Source organism: Octopus bimaculoides, chromosome 1 (genome assembly GCF_046866305.1).
Source record: "Octopus bimaculoides isolate indiv1 chromosome 1, ASM4686630v1, whole genome shotgun sequence".
NCBI lineage: Eukaryota > Metazoa > Mollusca > Cephalopoda > Octopoda > Octopodidae > Octopus > Octopus bimaculoides.
The window spans coordinates 63,451,667-63,475,263 of record NC_142928.1 but is presented as its reverse complement, the minus strand read 5'-3'; the positions used below and the strand labels follow the sequence as shown (position 1 = coordinate 63,475,263).

The 23,597-nt window shown below is 37.1% G+C and overlaps 1 protein-coding gene across 2 annotated transcripts in view; it reads left to right on the top strand.

The window, feature by feature from the left end:
• Positions 1 to 23,597, top strand: part of LOC106874637 (E3 ubiquitin-protein ligase MARCHF6) — an 84,343-nt gene that overhangs the window by 13,835 nt on the left and 46,911 nt on the right. For both annotated transcript variants that reach the window (XM_089351813.1, XM_089351802.1), the window contains exons 3-5: positions 12,476 to 12,572; positions 14,699 to 14,772; positions 20,161 to 20,304. In XM_089351813.1, coding sequence (XP_089207939.1) covers positions 12,476 to 12,572; positions 14,699 to 14,772; positions 20,161 to 20,304 — 315 coding nt within the window. The remainder of the gene's footprint in view (positions 1 to 12,475; positions 12,573 to 14,698; positions 14,773 to 20,160; positions 20,305 to 23,597) is intronic.

Genomic DNA, 23,597 nt, shown 5'->3' with positions numbered 1-23,597 from the left:
AGATGGAGGACAAATGAGCCGAAAGAAAAACCAGAAAAAAGAATTAGATGTAGTGTACAAGGGAGAAAATACTCTTAAGTTGGCATGTTATGTGTATAGGGGATGTCAGTTATATAAAGATGTGCTGAGCATTTGAAGTGGATGAGACCTGAGGAAATTGGAGGCCTAGCTAAATATAGGCTGAAGTGATTAAGACTGACATCAAGAGGGAGATGATGACTGGTGATATGTTGTGTTGGAGAAAACTCATCCACTCAAGTAAGCATGGCCAAACCTCCCTTAAAATGGTGGTTTTGATACATCTATGTCTCTTGCTCTGAATCAACATCATTATCATTTAACGTCCATTGTCCATGCTGGCATGGGTTGGATGGTTTGACTGGGCTGGCATGCTGGAAGGCTGCAGTCTGATTTGGCATGGTTTTCTATGGCTGAATGCCCTTCCTAATGCCTACCCACTCCAAGTGTGTAATGGGTGCTTTTACATGTCACCGGCACAGGTGGCATTTGCATGACACCAGGGTGCATTTATGTGCCACTGGCACCAGTGTCAATTTGCATGACACCAGTATCTGCCATGACTGCGATTTTGCTTGGCTTGATGGGTTTTATTCTCAAGCATGACATAATGTCCAAAGGTCTCGATCATTGCCTCCTTGAAGCCCACCACTCAAAAAGATTGTCTTATTTAAACTCCATCCATTTCTCTTTCCATTTCTACTATCCTTGTATCATGCCACTTCTGTAAGGTGATGTTATAGGATCTGTCTGTATCCAGCACCCTTTTACCACCAACCTCTATTCCTTCTCTTTTCTCTTCTTGTTATCTGTGGAATGAGGGTTACCCATTAAATTTATCCATAATCAGTTCCCCACCATCTCCCTTCTTTATTGCTAGCCATCATTCTCTCTTCTGTTAATCCTTCTCTCTCTCTTTCATCATTACCTGACCCATCTTCATTGCTACCATCACTCTCATATTACATGCACTTCTGCCATTCCATTGTTGACATGACTTTCATAGTCGTCTCTCATCAGCCTTTCTCCCTCCTATCTGTTTCCTCCTCATCATGTCAGTAATGCTGTTTTTCTATTCAGCCTCTTCACAAGTGCTCAGCATGTAGCTGCCCATAGCTATTTCTCTTATCAACCTCTCTTTAACTCTTTCATCCTATTTACATTACATTTCTATTCATTCTTTTACACCATGTTTGTTTTTGTTTTTTGATAATTTTCTCTTCTCTCTACCATAAATTTTTAACCCCCACATCCCTTCCACAGGCATTGCCTGAGTATATTTATATTGTATATGTTTATACTAACAGAATGCAAGGTGCATATTTGGTTTAATAAAAATACTAGTGGGTTTATCATGTAAAGTTATTCTTCTGATATGAAAAGAAATTGTTTGTCAATCCAAGTTGACATTGTGCTGTGCTTCACATGTATGCTAAGTGTGAAGAATATATTTCATAATTTGTGTAAATGATGTAACTTATGTAATTTGAATAAGAATACAGAATCCATTGAAAGTGAAAGCATTTGTATTTCATTTCAAACTATTATTGAAAATAATATTTTATCGTATATTCTTTTAATCTGATAATTCTTAAAATGATTTGAAAAAATGATTTGCTACGAGAATGTTGGGAGAAATCCATGTATAGAAAATAGAAATTGAACCATTCTTATAATGTGAGGAAACTGGAATATCAGGAGGAATGTCGAAAAGCTGCACATGTGTGAAAAGAACCTTATGACTTTTGGCTGTTTGAGATTCAGTAACTTCCGACACTGTTGTATTTTGCTGTTCATCATTTTCTTGCATTCCAATTTAATGCATGCCTTTGTGTAGATAGTGCAAATATTGCTATTTGTTTGAAAATCTTAATGAACTTCGACCTCACCTTTCCTGGAGAAAAAGAAATAGTGGAAAGCATTCATGTTGACTGGGGTGTGTATTATACATTCTTCCAATGCTAGTGCCAAACCTTATGCTAGCTTTGTCTTCAAAAAGACATTTTGCTTTCTTTGACTATTGCTTGTCATTTCATAGCAATGTTTATGTGAAGGGATCATGTTGCTACAGCTTGAAAAATATCTTAAGTGTTGTCTCTCTTGGATGTTGTATTTGTTGTGTGAAAGTTACTGAAGTAAAATAAACTGGCTGTTTTCCAAGTAGAGACTAAATTGTTGAAAGCTGATGTATCTTCCATGAATGGGCAAAGCAGAAAGTGTCATTACTGCAGATGTATTTTCCCTGCTGCAATTAGGTGAAGTCGTTGCAGTAGATTTGAGCATCAGAATGTCTGTTGGCATATTTGCGGACATATGTAATTGGTTTTATTGAATTGCCAAATTGAATGTGTGCATTAGATGTCTTGGTCAGAAGTGAGCAGTAGAGAACTATCCAGCTCTTAAATATCATGCTGTCTAACAAAAGTTTGGAAGCTCCTATACTCTGGTCTTCTTCTGTGGGATGTATATTTACACCTGTTTGGGTTTCCTTGCTAAATAGTCTTGGAAATTTGGTGAATTTGTTGTTTTCCATAGAAGGTAAATTCTTGTTTGATACACCATAGGGACCATGAACTATTTGGGTTTAAACAATATTGAAAGCTCAGCTAATATAATGGAATCAATTTGATTGGAGTGAATAATATTTTTTAGCCAGCTGAAGATGTATGCATACAACAGTACTCCTTCCTATTCACCATTCTCTGGCATACATGTGACACATGGCAGTTCAAATATTTGGTACTTAGTAATCAAACCCATCATCTTTCCCAGGTTTAAGAGGAAAACCCTGTCTGTGACATCATGCTACTGATGGTCTGATTACCCTGGAAGGGCCTCTTCTTGAATTTCTTTCTATTTAAAGTTGTGTGAATGTATTGAAGGTTAACAGTAAAACTTTAAGAAAGAATGTTGACCACCAGTAATCTTCCTTTAAGCTGCCCTCAAAATAACATCACCATTATTGATGTTGTCTCGTAAATACATATAGAGTCTTCTCTCAGCCCTTGTTGATGAGTTTTAATGTAATATAGTCTCTCAGACTGTCTTAGCAACATGTTTATTTTAAACTGTTGGAAGAGTTTCATTTTGATGCAGGTAGTTAAATGAATTGTCTTGAATCATGCAATGAGGTTTATGGTATTCGAAAATGATTGCCATCTTTGCCATTGACCTGTGTATCTCATCTTTTATGATAGTAGTCTGTGCACTCCAGAATGATATCTTTTACTATGGGGATCTCCACTCATGATGACAGCCACTACATGTCACTTAGATATATTGGAACAGCACATGATGTCCAGAATGCCTCTTGTAATCATCATTGACAATTTGAAATTCTAAGGTGGGCTCTGACACTTCTGGTATTGCTGTTTATGCATGGATCATCTCCTGATCAAGTCAGACTCTGTACTTGGGGAGATGGTGATTTTATTTTGGATTTGTCTTCAACAAACTACAGTTACAAAAACCAGAGCTCTTTGTTGGAATGGAACTAAATCAGTTTTGGTAGAATTGTCCTTGTAGTTTCAAAGTAGGTACGAGTCTCTCCTCTCTTATGATATTGGCTCCAAAGGAAATCATTCGGAAAGCAGAATTGTATTTTCTGAGAAAAATATCTAAAATCCTCACTTGTAGCAGTAACAAGCTGTCTTAGGAGGTTTGGTAGATTAGCAGAGGTTGGTTAGATAAACATTTTAGCACAATGAAGCCGTCTCCTCTTTCCATTTTTTGGCCAAGTATGTGCCACAAATTCTGTAATTAGTGCCGATTGAAACTCTGCTCTTGTCCAGGAGCATAACTGAAGACACCTCTCTTCTACTGTTCATGTATGTCTAGCTGAAATCTAGTCTCTCTTTGCTTTCCACTTTGAGTTTTTTATCTGGCATTGTGCAGTAGTGGGTTTCCATAGTGTCTATGTGAAACCTCTCTTACAGCATTTTGAAAGTGAGCCTCATGTTCACTTCTGTATTTCTAGTAGCATTGAGAATTTGTTGCCTCTGCTCATTTGTTTCTGCTGTCCTCAGTGCATGCTTGCATTTGTCAGCAAAGGACATAAATGTGAGAAGTCTTTTCAGTAACTTCATTCAGTAACTTCATTCAAAGAAACATCATTTGGATTGAATTGTTTATAAGAACTACATTTAGTTGTGACTGTAATTTGAACTTGCACCATAAAATTCGGTTTCTGTTGCATTGCTGATTAAACTGTGATGCATCAGCTTCTGGGAAAAATGTATCAGGTAATGGTAATTAACCCTTTCGTTACCAACCTGGCTGAAACCAGCTCTGACTCTAAGTACAAATGTCTTGTATTCTAAGTTTTGAATTAAAGTCTTCCACCAAACCTTAGTCACAATTTATGTTCCTAACACTGGCTGAATGATAAGTAAGTTATTTTACTAAATTCTTTATTATATTTAAAGTAATTGAAAGAAACACAGAGCATCTCAAAATAAATACAGTAATGAAAGGGTTGAAGTGGTACAGCCAAGACCAAATGTAATCTTCCTTTTAATGAATTATTTGCTACTCACAATTAATAATGGAATTGCGAATTAGAAGAGAGATATTGCAGAAATGTCATTGTAATCCTTTTTATTTGTTCACATTGTTTTGAATTAATCATGGCTTGTCTCTAAGATTTCGTGTTATATGATGATTTTGTAGTGTAGGTGTGAATCAGGTCAGTTTGAACATAAGACGGGTAGAATATTTGGACTGGATATGGCTGGCTCAAATGCTAAAGAGTTAAATAGAAATGCAGTTGCAAATGCAAGTGGAATGATAAGATAGGAAAACTTAGAGAAAATGACACCTAATATATACTCTGTAAAGTGGTTTGTATCTAGGAAGGGCATCCAAGCTGTATGACATGTCTATAAGAGGAGCAACTTTTAATAAAAGATGACTAGAACTGTAACAACCTATCCCACCCATACCACCATGGAAAGTGAATGTAAAATGATGGCAAGATGATTTATAGTGCTATAAAAATAAATTTGTTTTAAAAAAATATAGTATACATTTAGACTCAGGTTTATGGACATGTATTTCTAGATATTTATCGAAATTACTCATATTTAAGGTCACCATAGGCATTTAGAAGATCTGGTTCTGCTTGAATTTCAAACTGAGAATATTTATAACATTCTTATGGAAACTTATTTGTTTTCTTCAGTGTCCTTTACTGTTTTTGGACGAACAAGGTAAACTTATTCAGGATGCTTTCCACTAAGCAGCCTTTGCTAGATTTGTTGGCAGATACATGTGTGTGTATGTGTGTTCTCTGTATAAAGTTGATGATAGGAAGGGCATCCAACAGTAGAAACCAACTCCAGAATGAAACATGAGCAAGATGTGATTCCCTGATTTGTTTAGACGGGCAGTAACTCTGAATTGGAATTGACTTGGACTATGATAACATGTCCAGTCCATGTTAGCTTGGGAAGTCAACATAAAAATGATGATGATGATGACTGTGTCTGTATGTGATAGGCTTGCTGTCTATCTTCATATCCTTAATAGCCAATCTAACATAGAGCAGTCGGTCTCAATAGTCACTCCCTTTATTGCATTAACATTTACCCTTAAGTTTCCTCATTTAGTAGTTGCTTGTATTACCATTTCCTTGTTTCTTCTCTGTATTGGTGAAGGCAAGTGTACTGCTATTGTTCTGTACCCAATTTTTTGCTCATGATGTCCTGACTTAGATATTGTCTTGCAATGTAGAACACCTCATATCTCTGGTCCTCACGTAAAACACTGGCATTTGTTTTACTTTTGGCTTCCTCTGCTAGATATACTTAATGTCTAACTTTTCTTCCTTCTTTACCTTTTACAGACTTGTCTTTTAATTTTTCTGACACTGTCTAATGCACTACTCCATCACCATGTCACCCTCTACCTATCTAATACTGGAACCTTGTTTCATCCACTAATCTGGCTTGTAGCTCACAATATCTTGTCTAGTAGGAACTTCTCAGTTGTCATCTTTCTTTTTCTTATTAGTGTTGTCATATAGAACTCTTGCATGTTATATACTGTTGCAGGAGCTTTTTAGCTTCAATATCTTCTTTCTCCAGTTTGTCTTCTTGTCTTTGACACTGTCTGGTTCAGTGATGATCCTCAACTTGGGATAAATTTATCTCCTGGGAGTAAACATTCCATGCAGGGTCTCCAGAGTTGTCAATATCAATCCCTGGAAGTCGATGGGACTATTCAAGGGGTTGATAAATGCACATTTACTTAATTATTTTTTCTCTTGTACATGCCTGGCGGTCGATGTGGGGTCAAGGATTCCATGAAGGGGGTCAATGGTCTAAATAGTTTGGAGACCACTGGTCAAGTGGTTAGGGTGTTGCACTCACAATCATAAGATCATGATTTTGATTATTGGACTAGCTGACAAATGACTGAGACCTTTGGTTATATACTGTGTTTGAGAAGATCTGTCAAGCCAAGTGAGATCGTAGTTGTGGCTGATGCCGGTGTTACATAACTGGCACTCGTGCTGGTGGCACGTAAAAAGCACCCACTGCACTCTTGAAGTGGTTGGCATTAGGAAGGGCATCCAGCTGTAGAAACCATTCCAAATCAAACTGAAACCTGGTGCAGCTCCCCAGCTTACCATTTTTCAGTCAAACCGCCCAACCCATACCAGCATGGAAAACGAATGTTAAATGATGATGGTGATGATGATGGTATGTTGTGTTCTTGAGCAAAACACTTCATTTCACATTACTCCAGTTTTGTCAACTGTAAATGAGTTACCTTGTGATGGGCTGATGGAAGAATGTTGTGATCTCAGTTACTTACATGCCATAGAAAGTGAGTAGTCACTCTATGAGTGTGAGGACTTGAGAACATAATGTCCAGTAACATTTAAATGGCAGGGGTAAACATATCTTACACAAAAAAAGGAAGGATTCAATAGAGTTTTTAATAAATTCTGAATGAATCTCACAGACTCATTCCCATTATTTACTGAACAAGCCTTGTTCACTTTGTGACCACATAGATATGTCATGTTGTCTTGAACAACTTTTCAACTAAATAAACTAGTTGGCTAAGTGAATCAGCTGAGTTTCCATTCATACTGCTTCTAGCATTTTTGTTTGGTCTTGTGCATAAATAAATTACTTAGCATTATATTGTTTTACTTTCATGTTTATTTTGATAGTTAACTTTTGTTCCGTGATCTCCCCACTCCTACTTCATCAAAGTTTTTGTGCAAAACTTCAGTTATGAAGTTGTCCTGTTGTTTTTCACTGCCTCTATGTTGGCTGTGAATTTTATTTCTGTATTTTTTTTGCACAGGAACAATGGTGTAAATGGTAAAATACATTAAACTTATGTAGATTAATGACAGAAGACGGGTGGAAAATCTCTGAATTTAGGTCTTTTCTTCACTAGGGAAAGTCTTAACATTTTTAATCAGCAGCCTACCCTGTTTTTTGGTGATCAATACATTCTAGTTGTGATCATTGTCATCTTTCTTTAGGTATAATCTTATTAGAACTACATTATTCAGTGTGTTCTTCCTCTCTTTTTGATGGCATACCGATTGAAGGTATATATGGCTACTATGGCGTGAAATCGAAATCGAACTAAATCCGACGACTGGCACCCATGCCAATCTCTCCTTCATTGGACACTAAACTGCTTGCGAAGACCTGTTGTGAAATCGAAATCGTAATTGAACCATACTCGATGACAGGCACCTGTGCCAGTGGAGCACTAACAGCACTGTCCAAGAGTGTTCATTGCCAGAGCAGCTGTCTGGCTTCCATACTAGTGACCTGTAAATAGCACCACTTGAGCATAATCATTGCCAGCGTTGCCTTCTAGCATTTGTGCTGGTGGCACATTAGAAAATCATTTGACCGATGTCGTTGCCAGTGCTGCTGGACTGGCTCCCGTGCAGGTGGCACGTAAAAAACACCTTTTTGAATGTGGCCATTGCCAGTGCCGTGTGACTGGCCCTCGTGCCGGTGGCATGTAAAAGCACACCTACTACACTCTCGGAGTGGTTGGCATTAGGAGGGGCATCCAGCTGTAGAAACTCTGCCAGATCAGATTGGAGCCTGGTGCAGCCTTCTGGCTTGCTAGTCCTCAGTCAAATCGTCCAACCCATGCTAGCATGGAAAGCAGACGTTAAACGATGATGATGATGATGATGATTTCTTCCAGAATATGTGACATCTTAGAGGCTTCTTCATTGGCTTATATACATCACTCTTTCAGTTTGTTGAGTCAGTTTAAATGACATTTGGTTAGTTGTTTATTATCACTATGGTACCTTTTCGAAATTTAATTATATTTTCATCAGACTTTGACCAATATCTTAAGTATTTCTCTCTCTTCATTTTGATACTTTTCATTTTGTTATTTCATTTCCTGATCAGATTTTGTTTGTCGGTCTAAGATCCAGATTGGTTTAAATTGCAAAACAAATATTAGTATTCCAATTTAAAGGGGAAATAAAAGTATGGCTTCATCAGAAGAGGAATAACAATTGCTATAATCATTGCAGGGTACAATGTGACTGGTAGATAAGAGTAGAAGAAACAATTCATGGATTGTAGCAAGAAGAAGCAGTATGTTAAGATACAAAATTATCCTTGGATTGGAAACCTAATTTGAGTACCAACAGCTACAAGAATAACATAAACCCTGATGATGTAATAATAAAAAAAACAAAAGAAAACTGAAATATGAAATTACTTTTTACTTAAGTCGTTTGGCTCCCTCCATGCAAAGGCATTGCTTTGTCGTGCCTAGTTGAACAAATTGACACCAATACCTATTTTTAAAAAGCTTGATGCTTATTCTATCAGTTCCTTTTACTGAACTGCTAAGTTGTAGGGATATAAACAAACCAACACTGGTTGTCAAGTGGTGGGGTGAGGGACATACGCACATGTACTTATAATATGTACACACACACATGTATGATGGGTTTTTACACAATTTTCTTTTTCCCAAATTCACTCACATGGCATTGTTGGCCTGGGGCTATAGTAGGAGACAATTACTCAAGGTGCTGTGCAGTGTAACTGAACCCAAAATCTTGTGGTTGCAAAGCAAGCTTCTTAACCAATCATGCCTGTGTCTGGCATTTTGTGGCATTTTGTCTTTGATTTCAAAGCAAGGAAAATGAACCTAATATTTTGTAAGTTTATTTAAGACAACTAATTTCTGTGACAAAGTACAACCTTGTGAATTCAAATGCTAAATATAATGGAATTAAAGAATTCTGGGTGAGAACATAAATCTCTGATTAACTATATTATAATAAAATGTTTAGTGAAAATAGATATGACTTCAAATGATAAAATTAAAAAAAAAAATGTTAGTCAGAGCAAAGGTTAGCAAAAAAAAAAAAAATGTTAGATCTGGCTAGAGGCTTAGCTTTCACTTGTCAGATGATACAGGATATAAAATACATTGTTGGACCAAATTACTCTACCAATGGAATCATGGTACATTAAAGTTGATAAATGTATTTTTATTTCTTTGTCTTGAATGTTATAGTGTGATGAAAGAAAAAATGTATACATTACAACTGTTTGCTTAAATAATGTTTATTATTTTTTTTTACTATTCTGTTTACTGGAATTTGATAATATTTCATGGAACTGTTCTGTTAATGTTGTCATCATTACCATGACAGCTGTCTGTCTGTTTGAATGCCTTCATGTCAAAACGAAGCAGTTAGTTGGAAGTGTGTATGTAACTAGTTTCAAATGTGACATTACAGCTGTTATCCTAAAGTGATTTTAAAACTTTGCTGCAAACTTTGTGTAGTTCTCTTAGGCAAGTATATAGCTACATGTTACTTGTGTCTACTCAGTTGAAAGATAGATGTCACATTCACTTTACTGTTGGAGCCTTCATATGTCTGTTTGCAATTGCCATTTAAACATTGTTAGGAGTAAGCATAAAAATAATCTCAACATGTCAATATACCATACTCTTAACGCACTAAAATCGCAACACAATTTTTGTTTTTTACATTAAAAGCCTGCAGCAACAATATCAGCATATTCTTTTTTACTCTAGGCACAAGGCCCAAAATTTTGGGGGATTAGGCCATTCGATTAGATCAATCCCAATACACAACTGGTACTTAATTTATCGACCCCGAAAGATGAAAGGCAAAGTTGACCTCAGTGGAATTTGAACTCAGAAAGTAAAGACAGACAAAATACTGCTAAGCATTTCGCTTGGTGTGCTAACATTTTTACTAGCTCACTGCGTTAACAATATCAGCATATTAAAGGCTGAATGGTTATGTCTGGAACTGCTTCATCAAAGTTGACCTAGCTCTAAAAAACAATATTGTTTTAGAGATAAAAGTAAAATAGTTTTCAAGTTTAAATTCATTAGCAGACGAGGACATATCATAAAATGAGGACAATAGCTTTGTTGGTTACAGGCTTCTATTTCACTGAATTTCTGATATTGAGGTTGACATAGGGGAATCTGTGAATTTCTGAAACTTGAAGAGCACTGCTTTTTTTGTTTTTTTTTTAACCAATATACAGTGAAATATATGCAGTGTATATTTCCCAATATATGGTGTGCATAGTGAAACATGGGCCGTGACTGCTGAGGACATGTGTAAGCTTGCAAGGAATGAAGCCAGTATGCTCCACTGGATGGGTAATGTCAGTGTGCATACATGACAGAGTGTAAGCGCCCTGAGAGAAAAGTTGGATTTAAGATGCATCAGATGTGGTGTGCAAGAGAGACGATTGCGCTGATATGGTCATGTATTGCAAATGAATGAGGACAGCTGTGTGAAAAAGTGTCACACCCTAGCAGTTGAGGGAACCCGTGGAAGAGGCAGACCCAGGAAAACCTGGGATGAGGTAGTGAAGCATGACCTTCGGACATTGGGCCTTACTGAGGCAATGACTAGTGACTGAGACCTTTGGAGATATACTGTGTTTGAGAAGACCCGACAAGCCAAGTGAGACCATAGCCCATGGCCTATGCCAGTGGGTGTAACCAGTCCACTTATGAATACCCCTCATTCATTGGACAATAAACTTTGCTTGTGAAGACCTATTGAGGCAAGTGAAATCAAATCAAAATCACTGACGTGGCCGATGACAGTACTACCTGATTGGCACTTGTGTCAGTGGAATGTTAAAAGTACATCTGAGCGTGATCGTTGCCAGGGCCATGGATTGGCTCCCGTGCCAGTGGCATGTGAAAAGCAACAATTGAGCATGGTCGTTGCCAGTACCGTTGGACTGGCTCCCATGCAGGTAGCATGTTAAAAACACCTTTTGAGCATGGTTGTTGCCAGAACCGCCTGACTGACCCTCGCGCCGGTGGCACATAAAAGCACTCACTACACTGTCGGAGTGGTTGGTGTTAGGAAGAGCATCCGGAAAGAAACTTTGCCAGATCAGATTGAGCCTAGTGCAGCTTCTGACTCACCAGTCCTCAGTCACACCGTCCAACCCATGCCAGCATGGAAAGCGGACGTTAAATGATGATGATTTTATATATATATATATATATATATATATACATACATACATATGGGCGCAAGAGTGGGTGTGTGGTAAGAAGCTTGATTCCCAACCACATGGTTCCGGGTTCAGTCCCACTTCATGGCATCTTGGGTGAGCGACTTCTACTTGAGCCTTGGGCTGACCAAAGCCTTTTGAGTGGATTTAGTAGATGGAAACTGAAAGAAGCCCATCGTGTATACATATATATATATATACATGTAAGTGTGTTAATGTTTTTATGTTTAGTTATAAAAACAATCTTAAATTAATCTGATGGGTTACTCTATACTTTTATACAGTACAAATTTATTACTCTTAAACGAGTATTATTGATACTGACTTTGAAGTTTCAGTTTACTAAACCATCGTTAGCCTGGCAGTCTGACAATGTTTTAATTGGCCGAAAGTCACTGTCAATAACATCCTTGTTAAAGAATTATATATGTTTGTGTGTTATATATATATATATATGCACATGTGTCACATATACATATATGACAGTTTCTGCCTGGTTTATTCCACTAACAAAATATTCATTAACCCTTTATCTTTTAGAATATTACATCAAATGTAATGCTTAATTATTCACATAATTTTGAGATTTTAATAATTAACTGTTTATTTTTAGAATGACAATGTTGGGTAGGTGTAAGATTCTGGACCTGGTCAGTTTGAACAAAAAAAAAAAAGAGTATTTGGACTGTATATAGCCAGTTTAACCTGTGATTATGGTAGAAGGTTCTTGTCCAGGGGGCTGCACAGTGGAAGTGAACCTGGAAGCAGATGTTGGATGAAACAAATTCTTGGCCCTGCTTAAATTATCAAATGCAATTTTGTACTGTTTCTATGTAAAGTATAGTTTAACATTAACATGTTCATTTGAAATATTTGTCTTTATATATTGACATGACTCTTTTTATATTTTTTAGATATTTGCCGAGTGTGTCGGTCAGAGGGGACCCCTGACAAACCCCTTTACCACCCATGTGTGTGTACAGGAAGTATCAAGTTCATACACCAGGATTGGTAAGTATTCCATAGTTTATTGATGCTGATATTAAAATTGATGATTGTGCATGAAAAGAAATGGTATGATATATCCACATTTCCTTTGCTAAACATCAGTGATTTTTGAAACTTGTCTTAGTTCCTCCCATACAGTTTGCCTGTACATTAGATGGCAAGACAATCCTGATAATCTGATAATCCTGAAGGTCTTAGTTCCTTCCATACAGTTTGCCTGTACATTGGATGGCAAGATGTCTCCGATCATCCTAGTTTTGAGCATAGTTGCCTGTGTTTTCCCATGTGATGCTAATAAGCTGCTTCAGATCTACTTTGATGGTTGCACACCTTGTCTTTTAGGGTCTCTCTATCTCTTTCTTTGCCTCTGTGGTATAGCTGTCTTAGGTACTTGTCTTGGCAGTCGGAAAGCATAACCTGCAAGCTGCATTTTTCTTTCCATCACAATCTCCTGCAGGCTGCACAGACTGGCTCTTCTCAGGGCTTCAGAGATTATGTTTCCATCTCAGTAAGTGATCCTGAGTATTCTGTGTAGCACTGTCCAACATAGAACCAACCCAACTCCATACAGTTTTTGATGAATTTAGAGATATAAGAAAACTGGGAGATAACATGTCAGCAAAAACAAGACAAAGAAGGATGATATTTTTAAAATAAAAATATGGGATTGAAGTTCAAATTCTCGTTCTTTCTCTTTCCTTTATGTAATTCGTAGATAAGTTTAAATTCTTTTATTCTTTTACTTGTTCCAGTCATTGGATTGCACCCATGTTGAGACATCGTCTTGAAAGGTTTAGTTGATTGAACCAACCTATTAGTCTATCAGTACCTTTTTGCTGAATTGCAAAGTTATGAAAGTATAGACAAACCAACACTAGTTGTGAAGTGGTGATGGTAGTGGGGCAAACACAAGCAAAGATACACACATATAAATATGCATGTACTTATGTACATGTTACGGGATCTCTTACAGTTTCCATCCACCACTCGTAAGGCATTGATCAACTCGGGGATCTAGCAGAAGACACTTGCCTAAGATGCCATGCAGTGGGACTGAAATTATATGGCTGAGAAGTGAACTTCTTGACTACATGACCATTTACTTTCTGATTTCAAATCCTGTTCATGTCCATCATGGTTTACATCTGGTCTCCATGCTAGCATGGGTTGGACAGTTTAACATGGAGTGAGCTAGCAGGGAGATGTCTGGACTCCAACTGTCTGTTGTAGCATGGTTTCTATGGCTTGATGCCCTTCCTAATGCTAACCATTTAACAGAGTGTGCTGGGTGCTTCTTACGTGTTACTGTCATGGGTGTGTTTATATAGCACCAACACAAGTGCATTAATGCAGTACTGGCACGTATGCTTTTTAAGTGGCACTGGTACCTGAAAGGACAAGCCTGTGTATGTGGAAGACTTAGTAAAATACAGTTTCTGTTGTTAAGTTAATGTTGAGTATTTGGAACATAACCTAACAAAAATATTTTTGCTCAAAACTGTTTGGTGTTAATTTAGATATGCAGAAATGTTAAGAAGAATACAATGTCAGGTAAATTGGAATGAGAACAGTTAGCAATGCATAAGTATAAATAGGGATTGTTAGCCCCACTATGTCAGAAACCTCTCTCGAGCAGTGTAACACGTATAGCATTTCTATGTTGTATGCTGCTGTTTGGATGCCTAATATGGAAGCACCTGAGTGACTTATAAAATTGTTTTCAGTTAAGAATTATTTGGCTGTGAAAAGGGTGGCTAGCATTTGTGTTGTTGCTGTTGAGTCCTGGGTCAGCTCTGATTGAGTAGGTGTATGATCAGAAGTGTTCAGTATGTGTATTGTTTCTTTCTTTGATGGCATGATATATCGCAAACTATATTATGCAATGTGTCCTTGTCTTTTTCAGATAGTAGGGTGTGATTTGAGTTTTTTTTTGTTGTTGTTGCTGTTTCTAGCTGGTCATCATAAGAGAGTTTACTGCCATTAATTGGCCAGTATTCATGTAAATAAGTACGCTGCTACTGCAAACTATGAGTTGGAGCATTAGAATACCTAATTGTAATAATACTGACATTGATGTTAGAGATTATCGTATTATAAGAATGGATAAAAATAATATATTTTACTTGCAGCCTGGTCCAGTGGTTAAAATACAGCAAAAAGGAGTACTGTGAACTATGTAAATACAGATTTGCTTTCACACCAAGTAAGTCATTTATTATACATAACTCTGTGTGTGTGTGTGTATGTGTGCATGCAATGTTGGTTTTTAATGATATGAGTTTTAAGATAAGAATTGGCCACTTAGTGGAGTTCCCAAGTGATTAATCCTTAGCTTTGTTTGTTTATTTGTTTTATGTCCATTTTCCTTTACTAGCGTGGGTTAGATGAATATTTATTATTGAAGTATTAATTTACCAACCAGATGCTTTCCCTGTCACTAAACCTTATCTGTCTTCAAGTGCAGAGCTACTGGTTGATTTGTTGATAATGAAATGTTAACAAATATCACTGTCCAGCTGTATGTATGTGTGTGTGTGTGTATGTGTGGTTTGTCCAAGCCTCTTTCTTTTCAGAATCATTAAAAGCAAGTGCACCATCATCCATGCAAACACATTTCTCTCTCTTGTGACATCACAATTTTCTCTCACACATTGTCTTGCAATATGAAATACTTCAGTTCATTGGTCCTCACGTTGCCGGAAATTGGCGTACTTCTTATCTGCTTCTCCTTTAGCTATGTATACCTGTCGCCCAGCCTCCCTCCTGGCTATCTGGTACAGTTCCCTGCTACCTCCACTCTTCCAGGGTTTCCAGGCTTTCGAGGCCTGTTTCTTTGCTCTAATGGCTTTGTCTAGCATATTATTCGACCACCACGTTACTCTAGCTCTGGAAGGGACTTTGCACCATCCACAGACTTGGTCTGTGGCACCTAGTAAGCTGTCCAGGAGGAATTTCCAGCTACCCTCTATGTTCAAGGTCTGTAGCTCCTCCTCCCTCTCATCAAATTTCTTAATGAGGATTTCCTTAAATTTCTGACCATGTGATGGGTTCTTTAGCTTCCAAATCTTTCTTTTCTGGATTGGTCTGCTTCTTGGCATCCTTCTGGCCTTGAGTCTAAAATCACCAATGACTAGTCTATGCTGGTGGGTACATACTTCACCCGGGAAGGCCTTTGTATTTAAGAGCAACCCTGTGTCCCGCTGTCTGGTGAGGATGAAATCAATCTGGCTAGCAGTCACCTTATTGGTAGATTATCAGGTGGCTGTCTGGCTTTCTGAAGCTAGTGTTTCAGATTAAAAGGTTACATGCATCACAGAACTCCAATAGCCTGGTTCCCTCTTCATTTCGGGAACCAACACCATGACCCCACTGTGTATACCAGTGAAGTTACTGGATTGCTGTCCAACATGCCCATTAAAATCTCCAGCCTCAAAGATGAGGTCAGTGCCACTTATCTTTGAAGTAGCCTGTGGGAGGGTATCATAAAAATGATCCTTCTGATCATTTGATAGGCCTGCTTGTGGGGCGCAGGCAGAGATAATTGTAGCTGTACTGTTCTGCTGGACTAGCCTGAGCTTAAGCACTCTATCACATACCCTGACAACCTCTATGATCTTATCCACCCATTTCTCTGCAAGGAGTATGCCTACACCCCCTACTCCATCTGTGTTACCTTGCCAGAAGATTTTATACCTATGTGCCTTGCTGTGAGGACCCTAGCTGAAGCTCCTCTCCATCTTACCTCTTGTATGCAGCATACATCGTCACGTCTCCTTTCAAGCATTTTTACTGTCTCACTAGACCTACCTTTCAGTGTGCCTACATTGACAGTGCCAACTCTGAAAATTGGGAACGGAATGCGGGGTGAGGCTTGGAGAGGAGAGATGTTATTTAGCACCTGAAAGGAAGAGGGAGGTTGTCGTGTTCATTTGTTAGGCATGCTTCACCTGTTCTCACTTCCGACCTGACATCATTCAAAAATTCAAGCGTGTTAGGATTGTTGTCCCTACTGGGGGTAGGAGTGGGTGTTAGTGGCGTTGTAAGCATAAGCATTATGGACATCGTAAAAATGCAAATTTAAGCATTACTGGTGTTGCAAATATGGATATTTCAGTGTTAGATTAAACAGGGTGTCAGCTAAACTAGTTGCATTTGTCCAGGGAGAGGAGATTGCAGTTATGATGGAGGGTACCACCAGTGAAGGAGGTGGGGTTCGGAGAGAGAATGAGAGGAAACAAGCTCATCCATCCATACATACATGTGCGCACACACACGTGCACACACACACACACACACACACACAGACACACACACACACGCACGCACGCACACACACACACACACACACGTGCACACGCACACACACACACACACACACACACGTGCACACGCACACACACACACACATACACACACACACACACACACACACACACACACACACACACACACACACGCATGCTCACACACAAACACACCCAGCTTTCTCTTTCTCTTTGATATGTCCATGGAAAATTACTGGGTAGTTGTTGGCAAATTTCTGGACAGAACGAAACGAAAGATAGCTGGTTGAGTAGATGGGTAGCTAAGCTAGTTGCATTTGTCCCAGGAGAGAGAGAGAGAGAGAGTGAGAGTGAGAGTGCAGGTAGTATAGAGAACAGCACCAGTGATGAGGGGGGAGGGGGGAATGAAGACACATTGGGTAATGGTGGTGGGAGGAGAGAGAGAGATGGAGATGTCCAGTATTGGTAGTGGGGGCAGGAAAGGGCAGGTGCACCATAAATAAGCAAGGTTTAATTTGGGGAGATTGTATGAAGAAATTAAATTAAACATCTAAAGAAAGAGGCGAGAAATTATCTTAGCAAAATTACACGAAGAATTAGGGAGGAATGAAGGCTGAGAGAGAGAGAGAGAGAGAGAGAGAGAGAGAGAGAAAGAGGGAGGGGGTTATTTTAAATGGTTAGCTTATGAGACTAGCTGTTAGTAAATAATACATTTAAAAGTATGAATGGCGAATGAATGTATGAAAGATCGAAAAAACGAGAGAATATATATAGCCTGAGGCTATAGTAGGAGATACTTGCCCAAGGTGCTATGCAGTGGGTCTAAACCCGGAACCATGCGGTTGGGAGCACTTTTTCCATGATTGCATAGATGAGACAAAATTCATTGAGGCAGATTTTCAGTGGCTGAATGCTCTTTTCTCTCATCAATCCGGGAATATTTTCCCTATTCCTTTGAACATGGACAATACAATGATTGAACAACTTTTCACAGAAGATTGCAAACAAGTGACACTGCCTATATGACAATAATGTTTGTTGACAATCAGCATGTGATATTAAGACAATAGTGTACATGCATGCGCGTACACACATACACGATAGGCTTTGTACAGTTTCTCTTTATTAGATTCACTCACAAGAAAACTGGTTGATCTAGGGTTTATAGTAGAAAGCACATACCCAAAGTACTGTGCAGTAGGACTGAACCTGGAACCATATAGTTGTGGAGCAAACTTCTTAAGCACACAGCCATGTCTGCCTGTGTAAATAAAAGCTGATTTTATGTAATGCTTTGCACATTCTGACAACATCTGTTGATTGATTGTAGCTGTAGTTTGTAGGTTAATTGTGTTTATTCAACTTTCCAAGATTCGAATCAAGATATTTAATCACATAACCCAGTGCCACACTCGTTATGCATACAGATGGGAATGCATTATGTATATATATTTTAATTGTGTTACATTTATGTTGTACTCCTGAATATGACATTCCTTTGCTTGCTTTAGATTTCCTGTTTGACAAAAACGAAGTTTCATTCTTAATTCATAGTTGAGTAGTTAACAACAGAAAGGGTATAAGACTATACAACAATGAAAAAAATTGACACAAGCAGAAATCTGTCCCACAGTAGAGTGTTAAGATTATTTGTGTTTATTCTTCTGTTTCTAGAATTCAAATTCTGCTACGTTTAACTTTATCTTTCACTTGTCCAGGTCACAGAAATAAATACCAGTCAATTAATGCACTCTGTGTCAGTGTGAGAAATCAATATTTCTCAAGATAAAGGTGATATCAAGATGAGTGAAAATAGTAGATACTTTACAATATTTGTCAGTATTTTATTTTTCATTATAGGGTTAGGCAGAGGGCGAAGGAATGTTTGTGTAAAAGTATTTAATGCAGGATATGAAGGTGCATAAACAGAGACAAGAGGGGTGTTTGCATGTGTTTATTGGGTTGCCTTGAGTGGATGGAGCATTTTCATAATCATTCCACATCGGTTTTTCATGTTGGCATGGGTTGGATAGTTTGATAGGATCTGATGAGCTGCATCTGCCCCCAATGTCAGTTTTGACATGGATTCTACATCTAGATGCTCTTCTTAACATCAATCACTTTATAGTGTGTACTAGATGGTTTTTATGCAACACCAGCACTAATGAGGTTACTAAGTAACAAGTAAAACAGGAAAAGAAAGGACCCCTCCCCTTCTCAACTGAGTGGGAGAGGTGGCTTTATGCTAGATGTTGAAGGCAAAAGTATGATAGAGAAAGACAAGCACAGATGTCTTGTTATAGAGGAGATGCATAGTTACATTTGCATTATGCAAAGATGGGTGGGAGTAGGTGGAAGGGAGATAAAGATAGTGTTTATGGAGTGCCAGAGTGTGATACTAGTAGTTCAAAGGAGCTGAAATTGTAGCAGCTAAAGAGGCAGATAAAGAAATTGTGCATGTGGAGTTAGTGGATGTTGTTATTGGTGAATTTGCTTATCATCTGGATAGTTTTCTTCAGATATTGGTGTTGCAGCAACCATGTTCCAGGTTGGTGAGAAGTGTTTTAATGTTAGATTTTTAAAGAGTTAGCAACTAATGAGGGTGCCTTTGTGTGTGCAGAGTACTCAATCAGAAGTGTGTTACACAGCAACAACTATCCTTTCTTATTAAACTTGGCAAAGTTTTTTAACCTGTTGAGATCATCAATTTATGTCATTTCCTCTTTAAGCATATCTTTATCTTTTGCGTTTAGATTTCTCAGAATGCTGAGGCAGAGCAGGGGCAATGCCAACAACTTTTTCAAGCTGTCCTAGATCTGGAAATAGGGATAGCTTAAAGAGTCGATCTGTTTGATATTCAGCTTGAACTCTTGAATGTTGAAGTTGGGTGAAAAATATTGTGAGTAATGGAGTTTGGAAGAGATGCAGTTGTGTGCATCTGGTATTTAGTATAGGATATGCAAAATTGAGATATCTTAGGAGTGACAGGAACTGGAGAATTGGGTGCACTGGTATAAAGCTGGTAGACCAGTTTAGAAGTTCATAGGTTGGTAGAAAAGGCATGCATTGAAGTCCAGAGTTCATAGTATGTTGGGTAGTGATAGCTTGTCTCTGAACAAAACTTTTCTTTTGCATAGAATTTTGTGGGTGTATCTGACATTAAAAAAAGACATATTGATGCACTTTAATTAAAAAAATAAAATCTACAGGAAGCAGTTATCAAAGAAACATCTTTAGTGTTATGGAACAATAATTTTTCTTTATACTGTCTTAATTTTCCCTCTCTTTCTCTCCTTTTTTTTTTTCAGTTTATTCACCAGACATGCCAAAACGGTTACCCGTTAAAGATATTTTCAGTGGCTTGCTTACTAGTATTGGTCGAGCAGTTCGGTACTGGTTTCATTACACATTAGTGGCGTTTGCATGGCTTGGAGTTGTTCCACTTACAGCATGTAAGTATGAAAATTGTAATTTTTATCCTTGATTTTCTGTGTTATAATGGTACTGTTGTGGTCATTTAGCAGAAGTGTTTATTGGGTCAGAAGTTTCCAAATGATTTCATCCCATCTTTTGTATTCATATCTTCCACACTTCAGTCATGGTGTTCTTCAAATATTTTACATGACTGCAATAACATCGACAAAAATGTTGAAACCTTGTGTTACAAATGAAGATCCTCAGTTTCTGTGCAACAAAACAACCGAGACTTGGGATGCTCACCTTCTAAATAAGAACTGATTTGGACAGTGATAACCTTGCACACCCATGTCAATGTGGATAGCAGACATAAAATGATGATGATACAATATAATGTAGAAATTTAAAGTTGATTGAAAAAGTGACTTATAAGCATGCAAGATGAATTTAATAGCTCTTTATAGTTATGAAACCTCTCCACTAGTAACCCATTTCAAAGTTATAGCTAAGCCTTCTTAAATCACAACAATTCATTGAACAAGTGTTTATACTGTTCATACTGTCTTTCAGTTAAATTCTAAATAACAGAGAATTTAGACTGTTTTTGCAAAACAGCTATAACTTTTTTGTTTATTGATATATCGAGGTGGTGTTTCGGACACAATTTAATTACATGTCCTTACATAAATTTATGACAATATGACAAGGTCTTTGCTTCAAAATTACTCAGGTAAATTCAGTAAAATGTAAAATTATTAATTTTTGTTTGAAATATCATCATACAAAATAAATTTATAAGTTAGTTTTCACATTCACCAAGATAGACAATAGAATTTGCAATACAGGCTATCAAAGAATAATTATTGGATTTTCAGTTGAACTTAGAAAACGGCTACAAATAAAAAGGCTAATTAGCACCCTGTGTACTCTTCACATATTCTACTAATATTGAATCTGAATTTGGCATGTATTCTGATGAGAATAAAATGTTAGAGAAATAATAAAAAAGATAAGAAGAATAACAAAAACTCTCTCATGCTTTAATGATTTTGAACAGTAAATAACCTATGTTTACCTGGTGTAGTCACATGTTTTCACTTATACAATAATGTGGAATACATTAACATGTGGATTTAACTATGAATAGGTAAATGTGTGAGGTTTCAGTGGGTTAACTCTGGTTTCCATAGCATTAAGTAAACATGGAATAATTTCTTCTGCATTGTTTTCTGTAGAAAGGAATGACAGCAGTGTAAGTTACGAAAATAATTGTCTGTTCCACAACACTACTTACTGTTTATAATGGTGAATTATTAGAGTGTCTGTATTAACTGATTGGAACTTGGTGAACTTAGCTATTGAGAACCAGATACTATTGTGAACAATGCAGTATTAGAGAGATATGAATTGTTGACCTCTCAACTGGTTGTCTAGAAGCCTCTCTCTTCAACTACTTGTATAATGCCATAATTCATTGGGTGTTCAGGGATACTAATGAAAATTTTGTCATTGTATAATATCTCTTTGACAAGCTCACTTGCCATTTCTATTACTTATACTCACAAGGGAAATTAAACTAACAAATGTATGTTTTGCTGTATTGCTACTGCTGTAGCTTACAACTATGTGTTCTCTGCAGTTTCTATATATATATAGTTAGATATGCTGGGCCACTCGAGAGTAAACTGCCTTGTGACATAACACAGCACTAGTGACAGGATGCATACTTTCAGTCTCTCAGTTGTCCAGTACTCATCTCTGCATTTCTTCAAATGTATATTAGCTATTTTACAAGCATGCTTAGTTTGATAATGTAGAAATGACAGTAAATATACACATTTGCATTTGAAATAGCATCAGGTTAAAATAACGATGTGTATAACATTTATAATGTGTGTACATACATGAAACGACAACCAGCTGTGATATTTTGTCTCAGAGAAACTTCTCAAAGAGACTATATGATTGTTTTTTTTTTAACATATAAATCTCTTTCACTGAAATGAAATATGGCTAGTGTTGTTCCATGTATGTGTATAGATTAAAAGTGGTATGCACATCGTTATTTTAATCAAATGCTGTTTCAAGCATATTCTCGTGTGGCCATCTTTTACATAAATCAGTGAATGTTTTGATTGACTTCCATATTGGAACAAATGTTTTTCTCCTTAACTTTGAATGTCTGAAGAAGTTTGTCACTCAGGAGATCAAATTAGGTTAAAACACTGAGTCTTATGATCTTTTGACAACATTCTGAGTGAGCTCTGTGTTTTTCGACAGACTAAGTCTCTTCAGGAAGCTTCTCTGAGTCAAAATATTACAGCTAGTGCCATTTCACTTTATATACACATTTACTCAGGTAAATTCAGTGAAATGTAAAATTATTAATTTTTGTTTGAAATATCATCAGACAAAATAAATTTGTAAGTTAGTTTTCACATTCACCAAGATAGACAATAGATACTTAAATATCAAATTTATATTTTAACTATATTGAATAAAAATATTTGTCTTTAAGACTGTCCATGTTTGTTACACATATTTGATTCAATGTCTACAGAAGTTCAGTGTAGATTCACCAATTTTGATGCAGTAGTCATTTAACATGCTTTGCAATTTTGAGTTTGGTTATTAACTGTGTTAACTTTGCTTTTTCATTCCTTTCAGTAGCTGGTACATAAAGATTTATGACTTGTAGGCACATAGTATTTTGTTATGCAACCATAATTTGCTACCAAGTATATTAAATGTTTTTTGTAAGTCAGTACCATGCACTATTGTGTTAGCAGTGCATTTAAATCACCTGTAGAGATGTCCTTTCAGTAGCTGATAAAATAAGTTCCAGTCATGTACAGGGATTAATTTAATCCAACATTCAATCTCGTAAAAGATGTGGCTCTGTACCTAAATTAGAAATATATATTAAGGGATTTATAAATCAATGTTAAAATTAGGACTCTTTGTTATGTAAATAGTATTAACTAATGTTAATTAAAATGTACTATATTTCTATGGCTGTGTTTGTCTTGGCTTGATACATTACTGGCTAGTACTGCTGGCAGAATGTAGCCTCTTAAGTGTGTGAGATATAAATCTTCCTAATAGAATAATAGTGATCATAAATCTTATTTTCATCAGCTTTCAAAGCCCTTTAAACTGGTTTCTTAGTAACTTCACATTCTCTCTTAAGTAAAAGAGAGATAATTCTACTCTGTAGACAGCAAGATACTAGTCTTCAGTAGCTAACTTTCTCAGCTGTTCTGGTGCCATGTTCTAATATTCATTGCTTTTCTATCTTTATACTGTTAAAGCCACAATACTTAAAGCA